Source organism: Solea senegalensis, linkage group LG11 (genome assembly GCF_019176455.1).
Source record: "Solea senegalensis isolate Sse05_10M linkage group LG11, IFAPA_SoseM_1, whole genome shotgun sequence".
In the NCBI taxonomy this organism is placed as follows: domain Eukaryota; kingdom Metazoa; phylum Chordata; class Actinopteri; order Pleuronectiformes; family Soleidae; genus Solea; species Solea senegalensis.
In genome coordinates, this window is record NC_058031.1 from 7,968,840 (window position 1) to 7,984,619 (window position 15,780).

Below are 15,780 nucleotides of genomic sequence, written 5' to 3' on the forward strand. Positions count from 1 at the left end.
AACCTGATATATTTTCCCAGCACTCTTCAATAACCCAATACACAGATTCAACCATCCTTATTTGTAAATGGAACTTTTGTGTATGAAAACAATCGTGATCAAAGCAGAGATGCTTCCGATCAAAAGGTCTTTTCTAGAAAAGTATATTTATCCAACAACGCTCATTGAGGCGTGTGTGTATAATTAAAAGCCTCCTCTCCATCATTTAGTCAGCCTGAAGTGACTGCAGCCTTGCACTTCGCCAGGAGAGGTCACTGTAACTCAAGCTTCGAGAAATGAACCCCTTTGCTTAACAATTGGCGTAGTGTACGATACTTGCATTTGATGAAATAATATGCAAAATTTCCAATGTTAATTTTCTTTATTTTGAAAAGATAGTGCAACTGCAAAAGCATTAAGATTCCTTCGAAATACATTTTCAAATCAATGTACTAATCAGAAGAAATTTGGGATTTAAATAAATAGAGCATGTGCAAAAAATTCACATTCAGAAAATCTTTACTGTAACCACAGACAATGTCTCTAATGTGACAAAGCGAGTTACATTTCATACAAACAATTTAACCTCAAACACTCATAATACTAAAACATGAATCATTTTTAGGCACAAGATTGGATCTCACTTCCTTCTCCCTTCACAGGCGTTGGTTGAATTTAAAATAACGCATTCCTCCAGATTTGTTTGAGTTATTTGAGTTAAACAAGGTACACAAACTGTGATAATTGATATGAAACACTAGCCCATTATATCCAGTGTGATTTTAGACTTCAGTTTTGAACTAACCAGAAATGCTGCATTTAAGGTCAAACACAAAAACATATTTACATATTCGACTCACAAACCAGTAGAAGTAGCAGATGCTATTAATACTGGATGAACTATAGTTTCTTGTACAAACATGAAATTTCATTCCATGATGATTAGACGACTGTTAAGGTGCTGACCTTAAGTGTAGAGAAATTAAAGGTGATTGAAAGTGTCTAGTATCAACAACTGTCTACTAGAAGCATAAGCAGAGTATTGAGATGAATTTGGGAGGTTTCTGAATCTCAGTGGCGTTTGCCCACATGCATATATCTCACGGAGAGTATCGGCGCATGTGAAGACTTTCTCCATGACGTTCCTCTCAAGTCATCCTTACAGCCAGCAAACTTGGACCAACAGGACTGTGACGCTTACTGTGAAGTAAAAAAATTATGACATGTTAGACAAAATGTTAAAAACCTACAGTCCTGTAGTGGAGGGATTTTTTAGATATACACACTCAAAGGGGATTAACTCTCCAACCAACAGCTCAGGATGTCGTAGAACAAGGAGGATAAACATGGGAACATTAATGCAGTAATAAAACGGAGCACGGACATCCATAAACTTAGTGGAGTGAGGGAACACAAACGCAAAGACTAAATTCTGATTATTGCAAAAAAAAAAAAAAGTGTCAATTAGATATTGACACATATCTAATTCCAAAAAATCTTATTGCGAATACTTTTACTACGCAACCACTACTTCTTTTTTTTGGTCAGCACCAGGGTTGGTTCCTCCTTCCATGCCCTTCCATGAGTTTTTTGTTAAATCACCTACCTACACTCAGAAGGTCAATGAGAGAGCCTAAATGACCTTGATTTCACAGTGGAACACAGAGTCGGTCCTCACTGACTTAAAGGGAACACGCCTCAAAGTCTGAGCCTGCGAGAGTTGACACTGGGACTAAGGTCTGAAGAGTCTTCAACTGCGGCAGGATTAAAAAAAACAACAAAGAATGGTAACGACTGCACCACCGAGGCAACATGCATGAACATATATTATGGTATCGTGTGTGCTTAAAGGTCCATCTTCTTACCGAGAGTGCAACTCCTTCATCTTTTGACGCATTCTTGTCAGAGTAGCCTCTCTGTGAACTGTAATCCAATCATGACTGGTCAACATTACTGCTCATGTTTAAGCACATCGAGAGAAAGTGCCCCTTCTTACCCACAAGACCACACACAATTACACAGCAGCCCAGTTTACTGCCACCCTGTCAATGTTGTGGGTGCCATTTTTTGTGATTAGACGACTTTGAGACTACCTGCTCTTTTCTGAACAGATAGTATTCAAAAAAAAGTCACCACAGCATCATCTGGTTCAGGTCATTATTGCAATTGGAGATCATTGCTACACTCCAACAAATGTCCAAATGCGAGTTTTATTAAGCAGCTGTGGGGCTTTTTTGGGGTGGAGAAATTTGGGCTAAAAAAGAAGAAGAGACATTTAAAAGATCCAGTATGTAAGAATTAGAGACATGTTCAGTTTCCTGATAGTAGCCTCGATAACGCAAGGCCTTCGCCTAAATTAAAGGCTTATTCTCATTTTTAATTCTTAATTTTAATGTGTGGGTCAAGCAAATAAAGAGATTCTCCTCTTCACACATATGTTAGCAAATAGTGGATGAGAACAGCTGTGGGGTAGAGACTGAGAACAGCTTCTCTCCAGTGTTATCTTCAGGATTTTTTAAGGTGCGTCTAAAAATACGGCTCAAGGATGCACCAAAAGCCATAGTAACAATATACAAAAGCCCTGGCGTGCTTTTTCAGTGCTTTAACTATTCACGTGTGAGTAACTGCACCTGCTCCTGAACTACTGCCCTTGTTTTTGCCAGCCGTGCCGCTACACTCTTTGGAAACGCGCCATAAGATGTCTTTGTCCCAAGAAAAAAAAAATAAAACATCTTCCCGGAATGCAAAAACAGGCGCAAAAGAACAGAAAAATAAATTTCTTGGAGAGGGGAGGATTGCAACTAAACCACTACTGTGTTTATATACACAATATGTTGTTAAAACTGTGACCAAAATTGCACTTTGCTGAACAAGAGGTTGGATACCAGCATGTGTAAATTTATATTCTGTACAAACGCACATGCATGCGTTGACTAAAGGAGCACTGGGCTAAATGCTTTTTATATTTTATAGATGAGCAGCAATGTTTACCAGAACACAATCGTTTTTGCTGAATGTTTCAGTTATTAATCATTAAAATTAGACAAGGTGGCTAGTAACACATTCTCCTGTGGCGTGTCAAAACCAGAAAAGAACATTTGTTTGTTTGTTTTTAAACCACTTTAAAGCCACCATACACAAACATACTTGCGGCCACTGAAATCTCCTAAATGTTACACACTGGACCTTTACAATAGGTAAAATAAACATAGGTACAATGTCACCAATGTCACCTTCTAAAATCTTTCTTCAATGACTGATGACCTTGCGGGTCATGTCTTGAAGATTAGATGCATAATTAAGATACACATCTTTGTTTTTTGTGTTAAAAAAAATAAATAAAATAACCTCCCATACACCAAGTTGGTCTTTACTCAAAAAGTCCTCGGTTGAAGTGATTGTGATACTGACAAAATATGAACTTATTTTCCGAAAATAGACCTAGAATGACGGATTTTTGTATTGTCATAAAATGACCGATAATGAAATGTTATCGAAGATTAAACACTGGCCTCACTGACAACAATTGTGTAGCCAGTACATTCACAATCTTGTACCATCCACACACAATAACACAGCTTGCATTACTATAAGAGGTTGCCAACTCTCTTAACTAGAAAAGCAAAGTGAAGGTCTGCAGTGGAGATGGCTAAAAGCTGATAGAAGTTGCAGCCATGCCGATGTGAATAGCAGTGATTGTTTTGCACACTTATATTTTACATATCTTACCTACATCACCTTCTATACAATGTATAAACATCAATAACAGTATAGATAAACATTAGAAATCTGGTATTGTAGTGCCTGTGTACCCGATTGTAAATAGTTAACAATGTTTTATCCACATTGGAATACATACAGAGCAATATAGAGCATCTTCTACAGAATGACCAACAGCATAGGAGAGTACTTTTGGGGGCTTACCGGTGCCCCCTTATGACAGTGGTGACACTGTGGTAGAAACCCCCCCCCATGCTGCATTCACACTGAACACAGAGCGCGAAAAAACAACTTCAGCATGCAACGGTTAGTAACACAAAACAGTTAGTAACACAAAACAGTAACACAAAACAGCCTAACTGTAGACCAGAGGTCTCAAACTCACGGCCTGTGGGTCACTTGCAGCCCCCAATCAATTTCATATGGCCCTGCACTTAATATGAAAGTCATAATTGTTATTATTATTTATTTACAGATTAATTTTGTGTCATAAACACATTTCTTATTCTAAACTATTTATCGTACCATATCAAAACAATACATTATATTTTGAAATTCTATGAAATATCATCACAAATACCATGTATATATTATGTTGTTCTTTTCGCAAAAGGTTTTTTGGCCCCTCCAGACCAGACTATACACTCAATGGCCCCCCAGGTTATTTTGAGTTTGAGACCCCTGCTGTAGACTGTAGAAAAATACGGACTCGACATGAAGCAGAGATATAAAAGAAAGATTGAAACCATTAAATGATTTACCCTCTTTTTTTCTTGTAAACTACTAAACAGATGACTGCAACAATGATGATACCTTAATATGGGGGGGAAAAAACAAGATTATTTGAAGAGGATGAAGTGTGAAGTGATAATTCGCTGCCAGGTCAACAAACTGCAACTTCAATGCCTGCATCATGACATGAAAAGATGTAGGCCCAATCTCATTTCTCATTTTTGAGTTATAAAACTATAAAAAACATCAGCTTTGAAAGAGTAATGCGATGTTCCTTCCACAGGAAACACCCCGAAACAACTGTAAAACCTGTAGTGCATGCACCAGTCCTGTATGTGGCGCTGTACAGCCGCTACAGAAACACACCAAAATGGTTGCATACACAAAAAAACGCAATAGTGGCATTTTTTTCACTCTGGTAAACATTTTCCCGGGCCCCCCCCAAAAAGAGCAGATACGATACAATTCAGTGTGTATGGCTCCTAGAGCTTAAACTTACCTAGAACAGTCGGAATAGCCCACTTTAAGTGGTTTGCATGGTCTGTAAAATAAAAATGAAAACACAATGAGGACATGGAGGAGGAGAGAAAGGAATCCAGCGCATCGCTATTTCACAACTGATTTTTTTTGATGACTTACCAGGTGGTGGAGTTGTGTCAGGAGAAGGCACTGAAAGCAGAGATAGTCACATCATTACAAATCAAGTCCACATATATTAAATATTTACAATCACATCAGCTTGATAATGTTGAGATAAAGGGTATGATGATATGATCATGTGTAAGGTCAACTTATTTCCATTAGTTTATTGAGAAAGAATTCTGTGCTCCATATTGGATGTATTAAGGCCAAACATTGTACGATAAGATCTGAAGAAATGTGTTTTCTGATCATTCAAATGTTCATTTCAAGGTGTTAAATACATGAAACAAGGCTCAGTCCACCTATGAACAGACGGGATAACAGTCTGAATTAAACACTTGCCACACCATGTCTTTTTTCTGATTACCTCAACCGAATAAGGTAATGCTCGGAAGTATTCCAATTCTAATCACATTATACTTTTATTGTCATTATAAAATGGAGGCATTTGGTGACGCTGATATGCATTGCAGTTACCAACTGCTCAATGGTGGATGCCCTGGGTTCAACTGTAAATAATAAATATGTAAATGTGTTTGGCAAAAAGTATTATTCACATTTTAGGTGGTATGGGTGTAATAAAGTAGTGAGCCATAATCAAACTATGCTCCGTAACATGTTAACAAGATAAGTAATGGAATCATTGTCTTATTAGAATTAAGAAATCTGATTACTGGTGTCGATTGTAAAAATGATTACAAATTAGGTTTTCCAATGAATCCAGTATCTCACCAATGATGGTACAGTGCAGTTACAACTTAGAATCATACAACACAAAAACTAACACAAAAACATAGCACTGTTGTTAAATGGCCCAAATCACAATAAAGAAGCTGAGGTATGTTTACACAGTATTTGTTGTAGGGTTGTTACATTGTTAAAGATTTTTTAAGATTAAGTTCAAACAAATGTATAGTGAACCGTAATTCATTAGAATAAATTACCAATCACTATTATTAATATTAGAATAATCATTATAGATTTATATTTACCAGTTGTTTCCTTTGAAGGGACGATAGGGGGAGTGGCCTTGGTTGTGGTTGTGGTTGTGGTTGGGGTTGGGGTTGACTTTACTAAAAAACCAAACGGATACAGTATGTTAGGGGTAAGCTGAAACAATTATTCGATGAATCGACAACTATTTTGATAATTGATTAATCGGTTTGAAACTTTTTTTCATGATTAAAACAAGATTTCTGATGGTTTGAGCTTCTTAAATGTGAGTATTTTCTTCATTTATTTGCTTTGCATAACAAAGAAATCATTAAAAGGTAATCATTTTGGTTTGTGGACAAAACAAGACTCATCATTTCCAGGTTTGACAAACACAATCAACATTTAAGTTTTTCTGATATTTTAGGGACCAAATGATTAATCGAGAAAATAATCCGACTGTTTAATCGATTATGAAAATAATCGTTAGTTACAGCTCTACCTCCTTCACAACATCCATGAACCTTCTGTTTTTTCTCTTTTACTCCAGCTCTATCTTCAACATCCTTTGTCCAATATATTCATCATCTCTCCTCTGCATGTGGCCAAACAATCTCAACCATGACCCTCTTTCTTTATTTATGAACCGCTCAATCTAAGATGAATATGCTAATTTAGAATACTACACAATGACAGCAGTTTGATCCAAGATACATTAGTCAAGATATATATTCAGCAAATATGCATGAACACAATGACCAAGCACTTGGCAACAGTGGAGAATAAAGCTCCCTTCCTTATTCCATTTTAAACAAACCTGGTCCACCGCTATCAGGACAAGATCACATACAAAAAACTATTCACTATTGTCACTGCTGTGTTATTGAATCATATTTAAGAGGCTGTACAATATTAACAAATGGACACGCCTGTTACAGTAAATAATTTGCCATCAATTGCTAATGCTAATTTAGTGGTACTGACCTGGTCAAGCATTACAATAAATGTTTATGTGAGGTCTAAATATTATTTCCAGGGCCAAAATATTATAACATTCCAATAATGGTACTTTGTTATTCTTTTCATTTGCCACCATGCTACAGCTTTAACAATGTCCATGTAGTAACACATAAACTTGGAAATTATTTTTTCATGTACTCCATCCTTGTATGAAAATAACCCTAAATCCATCAACACCCTGTACAGATATTATCCTCTAGTTTTCCAAAAAATGGGAATATTTGCAAATTAGTAACTTGGTTGGTGATGGTGATCCTATCTTAATACTCTAAAAATAGAAAGTAAAAGCAGCCATTTTCTTTAACTTACTACATTGTGGTCTAGGTGACCAGTTGCCATCCAAGCCACATGTGATGATGCCAGATCCATTCAAGATGTATCCAGAATTGCACTGGAATTGTACAGTGGACAAGTATCCATGGGGGGGTTGAAAACCTGCAGTCCGCTCACCATTTTGCAAAGATCCAGGATCTTTACACTGAACATCTCCAACAACTACAATATAAATAAAGACCAATGTCAAATATAACCTTGATATGTCAGAGTATCTGGACCCAGACAATACTTAAAAAATATTGAGAAACAAAAATAAGCAACAATAATAATAATAATTAAAAAAACAACTTACAGGTACATTTTGGAGGATCCCTCGGATCGAACTGCCCACTTTCTGAACAAACTGCCGTTACACTTCCATCAAGTACAAAACCCTTATTGCAGCTGTATCTTATAACATTGCCATAAAAATAGACTTCATCCACTTTAGGAGTGTAATCTCCATTTGCCAATGCTGGTGGTGGATCACAAGCCTGCACTGCAATACAAGAAAGGAACCAGATCAACAGATGCCATGATTCTGAACAACTATGTTTTAACAATGGTCCACAAAGGACAAAGTAAACATCTGAGTTTTGATGCTATATAGGCTATATAGGAAAGGGTTAGATGTGAAATTACCTGCTGCAACATGCGTGCAACTTCACCATTACATGTTGCTACATTTGACACACTGTGCTTTTTCATTTTTGTTTAATCACCTTCTTCTTCTTCTTTTTTTTGTTAAACACAAAAATTACCAACCTTGACATTCAGGCAACCTGTCCGTCCACCCTCTGGCTCCACAAGTGATTCTAGATCTGCCAATCATATTATAACTAATGAGGAGAAGAAGAAGAAGAAAATTAGTTTACAAGTCATGTGATACAACTGAAGAGTAACTAAGTCCTACCAAATACCCATATTGAAGTGAAATTAATACTTTGTTCTCATCCGTTAACTGAGAATGAGTTGTATGTTTTATGTTAATTTAGTTAACAGCTGTCAGAACGAATTACATGTCATTACACATTCATTTGAACTTAATTTTTTGGAAAAAATTACTCACTAATCAGAGTCATATAAAACAGTTAACACCCCTGTTATTGGTTTATTACTAACCCTGTGTTGCAGGATGCCACAAGTACATCGCCAAACTGAGTCCCTTCAGGATAGTCAACTTCTCCATTTAGAATTTCTCCAGCAGAACCACAGTTAAATCCTGAAGAAAAAAGGGATAAAATATTACATTCTCCATTTTAAAATTATTGAACAACATACTGCACTGATGACTCATCAGACAATCACTATATATTACCAGTCACTCATGAAAGAGATTATTTATGAATAGGGAAAACATTATCTAGTGTTCTATTATGTCAGAGAGTGCCATTAAAAATGAGGAAAGACATTGAGGGAGGTAAGGCAACATTACAGATGCCAACTGATGTAAAACATGAAATTAAAAAGAATTAGAGAGATAGCATAAGGCAGTTGTGCGACATTACTGATGCCAACTGAAATAAAGCTGCAAAGAGGAGGAAGAAGAAAATGGATAAGAAGAGGAGAAGTTGCAAAGGTGTGCTGAATAAAACAGCAAAAGGGAAAAGATGAAGATGCTGTGACTTATGCGAATGGAAATCAAGTGCAAATATTCACTCTCGCATTTCAGCATCACAGGACTCCAGGTGCCAGATGTACAGGTAATGGAAGGAGACCCTCCAGCAGTCACGTAACCAACAGCACAGGCAAAGGAAACCTTCGAACCATGTGGAAATGTTTCTAATAGAATGAAGCTGTCCTTCAAATTCATGTTGGGCCCTGGCACAGGTTTGGAACAGTTTTCATCTATAATGGGACAAAGAAGGAGAAAGACACTCATCATAAGATGCAACAGTAGGTCTGATTATGTGTCATATTAAACAAATAACAAATCCACTGACTTTGACTTTGAGCAAAGACGACAAGTCCAAGAAGGACAAGGACTGTGGTCCTACAAACGGCAATCATGATCTGGAGAGCCAAGCCGAACGTCTATGAGCCCTGATATTTGTGCAGATCTGTGAGAAACAAAGATGTTGTCTTCGGTCCGTAGAATAATATGTGTAAAGGTCAAGACAATAATTCATCTACAATGATGGTCTGATACACACAAAACAATTGATTAATTGTTCAACCATAGGCTACTAACCAGTGAGTTATTTACTTATTTATTTTAAGCGCATCAAGCCAAATGCTATCCGTTTTCCAATATAAGCTGAACACTTAGGCACTCCTTCTATTTGTATTCTTACTCGCATACCTCACACGTTGTTTGTAATGTCAGTCAGACGGGGAAATTCGGCGTATGTCTACAAATGAGAAACACAAAGAGGCCCAATGTAAACACATTAAGCGCTTCAAACTAGCATGTGGCTAGCTGCGTTCTCCTTCCTTAAAAGCATGGGTGTTGCCGCTGACAACGTCCTCTGTAATTTAAATATAATCGATGTCTAAGTTACCAGCACACCCTTGGGGTTATGAAAAAGTGCTATATTGTGTTCACTCACGCATGAGAGCGCGGAGTGCTAAATTCATTATCAAGTGAAAGAAATGCATCTGAATTGGTGAGGTAGCCGGAGCAGCTACAATAGCTAGCGTAAAGACGAACGAGGTGGAAAAACACAGTGTTTTCCACGTGTGAATGTGATGTGGTTGTACCGTTTTCAGTTAGTAAACACAATTACTGAACGCATGTGAATAAACTCAAAACTTACCTTACTGGAAAGGAGAAGTCACCGACGTCAAAAGAAACGGTTCTGATATGAGCGTCAAGGGAAAGGGTTCTGATGCGAGACTGGTTGTAATGCTAACGTCATTGCAGGGTGGGTGTGTCGTTAAAGTGAATGTGGGCGAGGATACGGAAGAGGATTAGGGTCACGTAGAAATCCAACAAGCGCTGGTAATTTGTCGTGGTTTATACCAAACTGTTTACAGTAGTGTTCTGGTTTTCTAGTTTTCTTGTTGAAACTGAGCTGTTGCAGTCAACTCCTTGTGAAACTCTCTATGTTGGTCCCTTTTGTATAAACACAACTATTCATATCATGGCTGTTTTATATGTAACACTGCCAACGTCATAGAATAGAAGGAAGGAAGTCCGTGTTCTTTAAACAATGGTTCAATAACAGTATTCTTCTTGTAAAAAAAAGAAGCTATTCGACAGTAAGAGATTTGTATCCATATATGGCTTTAAAGAGAGATATGACATTCCTGTCTCCAAAGTGAATATGACACTGTGGTAAATGCACTGCCGATTGTATTGTCTGCAAAAAATTGACAGAAACATTAGAACATAATTTTTTTCCCACTGTGAACAATATTCAATGAGACCTTCAAGACATTCTGGAAAAAAATGTCACATTCAAAGAATCCGACATATAACTGATATTCAAAAATCTAACAGTGAACCATATTTAATTAACATGCTCATTGTTTTTGGCAAATTTTATATACATAAAGCAAACACATTACCCATAATATAACACTTCTGATCTGGACATATACCTAAACACAATCTCAAATTTAAGCACAAAAAATAAATTAAGAATATTAATTTATTACAATTCTACAGCTTTGTAACAGGACAAAACCCCTATTTGTCAACTCCTGAAATATTTTTCTGTAAGTCAAATTGTCTTCTAAATAACAACACAGCATATTAATATTTCATGAAAAAATTCCATTGTTTGTACAAGAGATGAGTTGACAAAAAGTGGGTGAGCTATTTGCATTGTTGCATTATGTTGAAACAATCCTCATTCATGTTGGCCTGCATGACTCATGATGTAATTCCACACACCCTGTTTTATACCTGTTATTGGTTTACACTCATTCATTATTCATCCTGTATCACGTAGCTTTATGATGGACCTTGCCCCAATCATGTTCACGTATTTATCCAGAATACAGATCACTTGATTATTTCCCAGCGTCTACTTCCTCATGACCATTATTGGGGTTGATTATAATGGAGAGTGTGTGGTTTTTTTGTATATCTGTTTTTGAAAGTACAATAGCGTAAACAATAACAACAACAACAATAATAGTATAATATCATCATATTGGGTCATCACCTTTTAATATCCAGAACACAATGGGGATTATAGATTGAACAATTGAAATAAAAATAAAAATACTACTTGTCCAGATTTCTGCTGGCTGATCCTTTCAGTTCAATACTCTCTTCTGGAAAGGGTAACCAGAACAAGTACGGCGGGCACAACTCGACTGTCTTTCTGAAGGTTTATTCCACATTCACAGTTAGTTAGTAGTTAGAGGGTCAGTTAGACAGTTATTAGTTAGAAGTTAGTCAGTTAGACAGCATCTTGTTAGCTACTAACTAGTTAGTTAGACATTAGTCAGGTTGTAAAACCGACAAGTCGTACAGGTTCTGATGATAGATAGATTTACGAAGCCACTTACAATGGCACATAGGAAGGTAATCTATAACAAAAGATGGCTTTGACAATGCACCTTAAAGGCACCTTAAATGCACTTTAAAGGCAACGGTACTTTGATACGAATTCCAACAATGAACAGATAAATAGAATGAAAGACAAATAGCTTTTCCTGCTAGAAAGTTCTACACTACTGTAAATATTCAAATTCCCAGATAAGAAAGCTTAAGTTTAAACAAAAGGTGTAAGTCAGGAGGCTAAGCTCGGACACTATACATATAACTCAGAGCTTGTATAAAGATGCTAAAACAGGAGTAATGTGATTATGTCTCTTTGCTCTACTTTAACACCTGGCAGCTGAATTATTTGTGTGTTATAGTTGTGACATGAAATAAATAAATAAGGGGAAGGATAAAAGGAGGAGGCAATAACGTAACAATAAGGGGGGGCCAACTACCATAAAACAACAACACCAACAAACCAACTCAAGAAATCTGTATTGTTAAATGCTGGAATAAGAAAATTAACTTGCTGACATTAGGGCCCTTCACAGGCTGTTTACTTGATAGCAAAGCATCTTGGTAAACAAGAAACCCCCCCAATCCAATGACCCTGGCTGATATTGCTTTCAAAAACCTGCCATTGTGAAATGCAGGTCACTGAGCCAAGTGGGCCATTTGCTTGAAATGTACCGTTTTCCTCCTCTTGGGTTTTCTTGTTTTTGTATATGTAAGAACTATACACAGAAATATCAGCACACATGTTAAAGAGCCCCAGCGTATTAACGTATACCACAGTGGCAGCCATCGACTTGCACTGAAAAAATAAAACAACTGTTTAGAGTCTGGTTTAAAGTCACATAATACTTGACCATCAAAGTGATGAGAGCCTGACCTGTTTAGAAGTGGATCTTGAGTAGTTTGGTTGATTAGTAAAGACTGGTTTCTTGTGGTGGAGTGGATTTTCACTTCATAGGTTGCCACAGGTGGAGTTGAGGCCATGGTGGTGCTCATTCTGTCTGTGCAGTCATAAACGGGTTGGTCTGATGATTCACATGAAAGGTATGAAAAAAATACTCTTTTATGAGCTTGCACTTTATACACATTTTACAACAGCATTACATTAGCAACTTACACATTCGTAGATTAAAAACCTCAAAACTCATTATTGCTGTAACTCACAGGTCACATGTCTTACAATAAGCCCTCTATGCAACCTTGGCCCCTGTAAATTCTCTACAGTGTTCTTTCTTGTATCATTGTTGCTCCTTCAAAGGGAAAGCGCCGATAACACAGTAGAGGACACATTCTTTCTATTCTATTTTTATTTATTTATTTATTTAGTTATTTAAATATTTTTTATTAGTTTTTTTTTTTACAATATGAGAGGTTGGGATGCAATGGGGAAGGAACCACTGATCTTGGGGAAGAGACGCATCATTTTTTTGTTGGCAAAGAGGAAACACCTAGTCTTATTAGGAATGGAGAAATAGCTGCCTGGCAAGTTTTTCCATTCACGAGGACACAGCAACATCACATTTGAACAACCTGTGTCTTGTCCTCCACTTCACTTCCTCACTCTGTGTCACATTAAAACAGTCAAGGGAGATTGTGTAATTTAACCTTGACCTACATAACTCTGCAACAAAGTAAGCTGGCAAAATGTTTTCAATGCAGCAGCAATTCATAATGACACAGGTATTCTTTAAAAAATATACACGTTGTTTCTATAAGCACAATATAAAGAGACCTACAGTATAATATAAATCTATTTTACAATAACTTCCAGTGACATTGCTGTCATGCCATGCTGCAACCACACGCACCCAGTGGTAACAGAAAGTACCTTCATGTTTGTTAGTATCCACAGTATACGGAAGAGTATTAGGGCCACACGCAAAAAAAGTGAAAGAAAGAAAAACTGACTTTAATCTCACAATTCTTGCTGTTGATTTTTTTCTTTTTACATGTGGCCCTAATACTGTTCTGAAATTATCATAAATATGTGCAGTTATAATACAATGGTGTACAGAACGTGTGTTATTATTTCAAATGAGTTGATGAATTTTGAAAAGACAGATACAATATACAATACATTCTTACCCTGCATATTCACGACATAGATACAGTCTCTCTGTGCAGGCGTGAGAACCTGCACAGAGAGGGGTTCACTCTCCTGAGTGCTAATGTCATTCCTGGCAACACAGTAATAATCACTGTCCTCTTCCACTGTGCCGCAGTTTAGATACAAGTCAGGTGACAGGGGAAGAAGAAAGTCCTTGTGCTGTGTCCGTTGATACCAGGCGCAATGAATGCCCGTCCGCTCGTCACAGCCACAGCGCACGGTCACTGGTTGCCCCCAACATGTTGGCCTGTCTACCAGAGATCTCAAGGGCCAAAGTCTGGGCTTAGATACTGGAACTGGCACAAAGACACAAGGAATTTATTTGAATGTATTTGGCTCGACTATGTTTAAGCACAAACAAAAAATAACGCTTTGATGGTCATTTTCCAAGTGTTTTCTCTTACCTTCAGTGACATGTACACTAACTGGAGTCATGAGGTCAGCATATATTTTGTCTAACCCAACCCAGTACACTCCAGTATCATCAATCTGGAGATCTGTGACTTTCACAAGCAGCCCTCTTCTTCCACCGTCTATCACAAATGATTTGTGTCTCTTCACACGCTCTGAATCCGCCACAATTTCACAAGTGTCTCTGGACTGACCTCGGCACCAGTACTTTTTACTGTAAACGTACATTGTGTCATATTTGCAGAAGATAGTGAATTCCTCTCCAACATGCGCCGTGACCTTTGCTTTATCACACTGGAGCTGAAGACTTTCTGAAAAGATAGACTCCGATCAGACTGAAAGTGTTTGTAGCACAGAATTTGCTCAACACAAAAAGTTCATCCTCTTGTTTTAATAGCCAGCTTTCAAAAATACAGGATTTAAAACATTTTAACATTGTGCTTGCCAAGTGTGTTGTTTGATCATCGTCATCAAGACTTTCAAGGTGAAAACCACTCAGTGTTTAATTGTCTTGTAATTGTTTCGTTCTGCCCGATGTAGTGCCTGAAGTTCTTGTTACATTACATTACATTACATGTCATTTAGCAGACGCTTTTATCCAAAGCGACTTACAAAAGTGCATTTAAACATTTGGGTACATATAAGAGCTAGAAGTAAGTAAGAGCTTCAAGTAGAACAAACAATTAAGTGCTAGTCATAAGTGCGATGTACAATTTTTTTTTTTTTTGTCGTCTTAGTCGAGGTAGAGTCGGAAGAAATGTGTTTTTAGTCGGCGTTATTTGTTATTTCTCTCATTATCCTTGGAAGCTTGGCAAAAACATGCACAATTTGTTATCACGGGTGAGGGTCTCAAGCTAGTTATTCCTATATTATTTATTAGAATGTCATGCTTGTGAGTCAGTAATTATTTCACGTGTCAGATCATTCGTATGTTGATTTGTGAAAGGTATAAAAATGTTATATATACAAAATCTACATTTTCATTTTCAATTATAACAACAACAACAACAATATTAATAATAACAATAATAATAATAATAATAAAACATGTATTTGCTAAAGTGCATTCCACAACATGTATCATTCAAATCATTTTCTTAATTTTGATAAAAGGGAATAGGAATGTCTTTAAATGTCATAAATGTCATAAAACAGTAAACAAAAGGTGCCTAATATAGTACAGTAGTATAGCACTCACCACAGAAAAGCAGAATCAGATACACTATCTTCATGTTGATGGCAAATGTCCGTTTGGAAACGTGAACAAACATAATCAACAATGTGGAAACTTAAGCGGTGGACTGTGGTAATCATGACTTCCTGCAAGGTGCATTGCATGTGACATGAGTTGTATGAGCTGCTGTCTTGTGCATCTGTGGTGCTTTCCAAATAGTTCATATGTCGAAAATATAACATTTGGTGTTCTATCTGAGGAAAACGCAGTTTTGCTTTGGCAGCTGAGCCTAGA

General features: G+C 37.0%; 2 protein-coding genes across 12 annotated transcripts; both read right to left on the reverse strand.

Annotated features, from left to right (window-relative positions):
* Nucleotides 1-342: 342 nt before the first annotated feature.
* Nucleotides 343-10,557, reverse strand: LOC122777215 (membrane cofactor protein-like). 9 transcript variants are annotated; one of them, XR_006361298.1, is made up of 15 exons: nt 10,098-10,554; nt 9,644-9,692; nt 9,285-9,401; nt 9,001-9,189; nt 8,464-8,563; nt 8,107-8,180; nt 7,655-7,840; nt 7,336-7,521; nt 6,066-6,146; nt 5,071-5,100; nt 4,931-4,972; nt 4,461-4,512; nt 1,845-1,902; nt 1,586-1,733; nt 1,127-1,179 (listed from the first exon to the last, which is right to left on the reverse strand). XR_006361298.1 is itself a non-coding variant. In XM_044038298.1 (14 exons), exons 3-14 carry the CDS (start codon nt 9,349-9,351, stop codon nt 1,177-1,179), a joined length of 1,068 nt encoding a protein of 355 aa, XP_043894233.1. In that variant the 5' UTR covers nt 9,352-9,401; nt 9,644-9,692; nt 10,098-10,452; the 3' UTR covers nt 343-1,176. The 9 variants fall into 9 exon arrangements, 8 of the variants coding, with proteins under 8 accessions (XP_043894233.1, XP_043894234.1, XP_043894236.1 ...); XM_044038298.1 differs by lacking the exon at nt 1,586-1,733 and having other exon boundaries at nt 343-1,179; nt 10,098-10,452; XM_044038296.1 differs by having other exon boundaries at nt 1,110-1,733; nt 10,103-10,554.
* A 1,497-nt stretch (nt 10,558-12,054) lies between these two features.
* LOC122777214 lies at nt 12,055-15,634 on the reverse strand. 3 transcript variants are annotated; one of them, XM_044038293.1, is made up of 5 exons: nt 15,511-15,630; nt 14,306-14,619; nt 13,880-14,197; nt 12,672-12,819; nt 12,055-12,593 (listed from the first exon to the last, which is right to left on the reverse strand). In XM_044038293.1, exons 1-5 carry the CDS (start codon nt 15,624-15,626, stop codon nt 12,434-12,436), a joined length of 1,056 nt encoding a protein of 351 aa, XP_043894228.1. In that variant the 5' UTR covers nt 15,627-15,630; the 3' UTR covers nt 12,055-12,433. The 3 variants fall into 3 exon arrangements, with proteins under 3 accessions (XP_043894228.1, XP_043894226.1, XP_043894227.1); XM_044038291.1 differs by having other exon boundaries at nt 12,055-12,819; nt 15,511-15,634; XM_044038292.1 differs by having other exon boundaries at nt 12,055-12,819; nt 14,306-14,623; nt 15,511-15,634.
* Nucleotides 15,635-15,780: the final 146 nt, after the last annotated feature.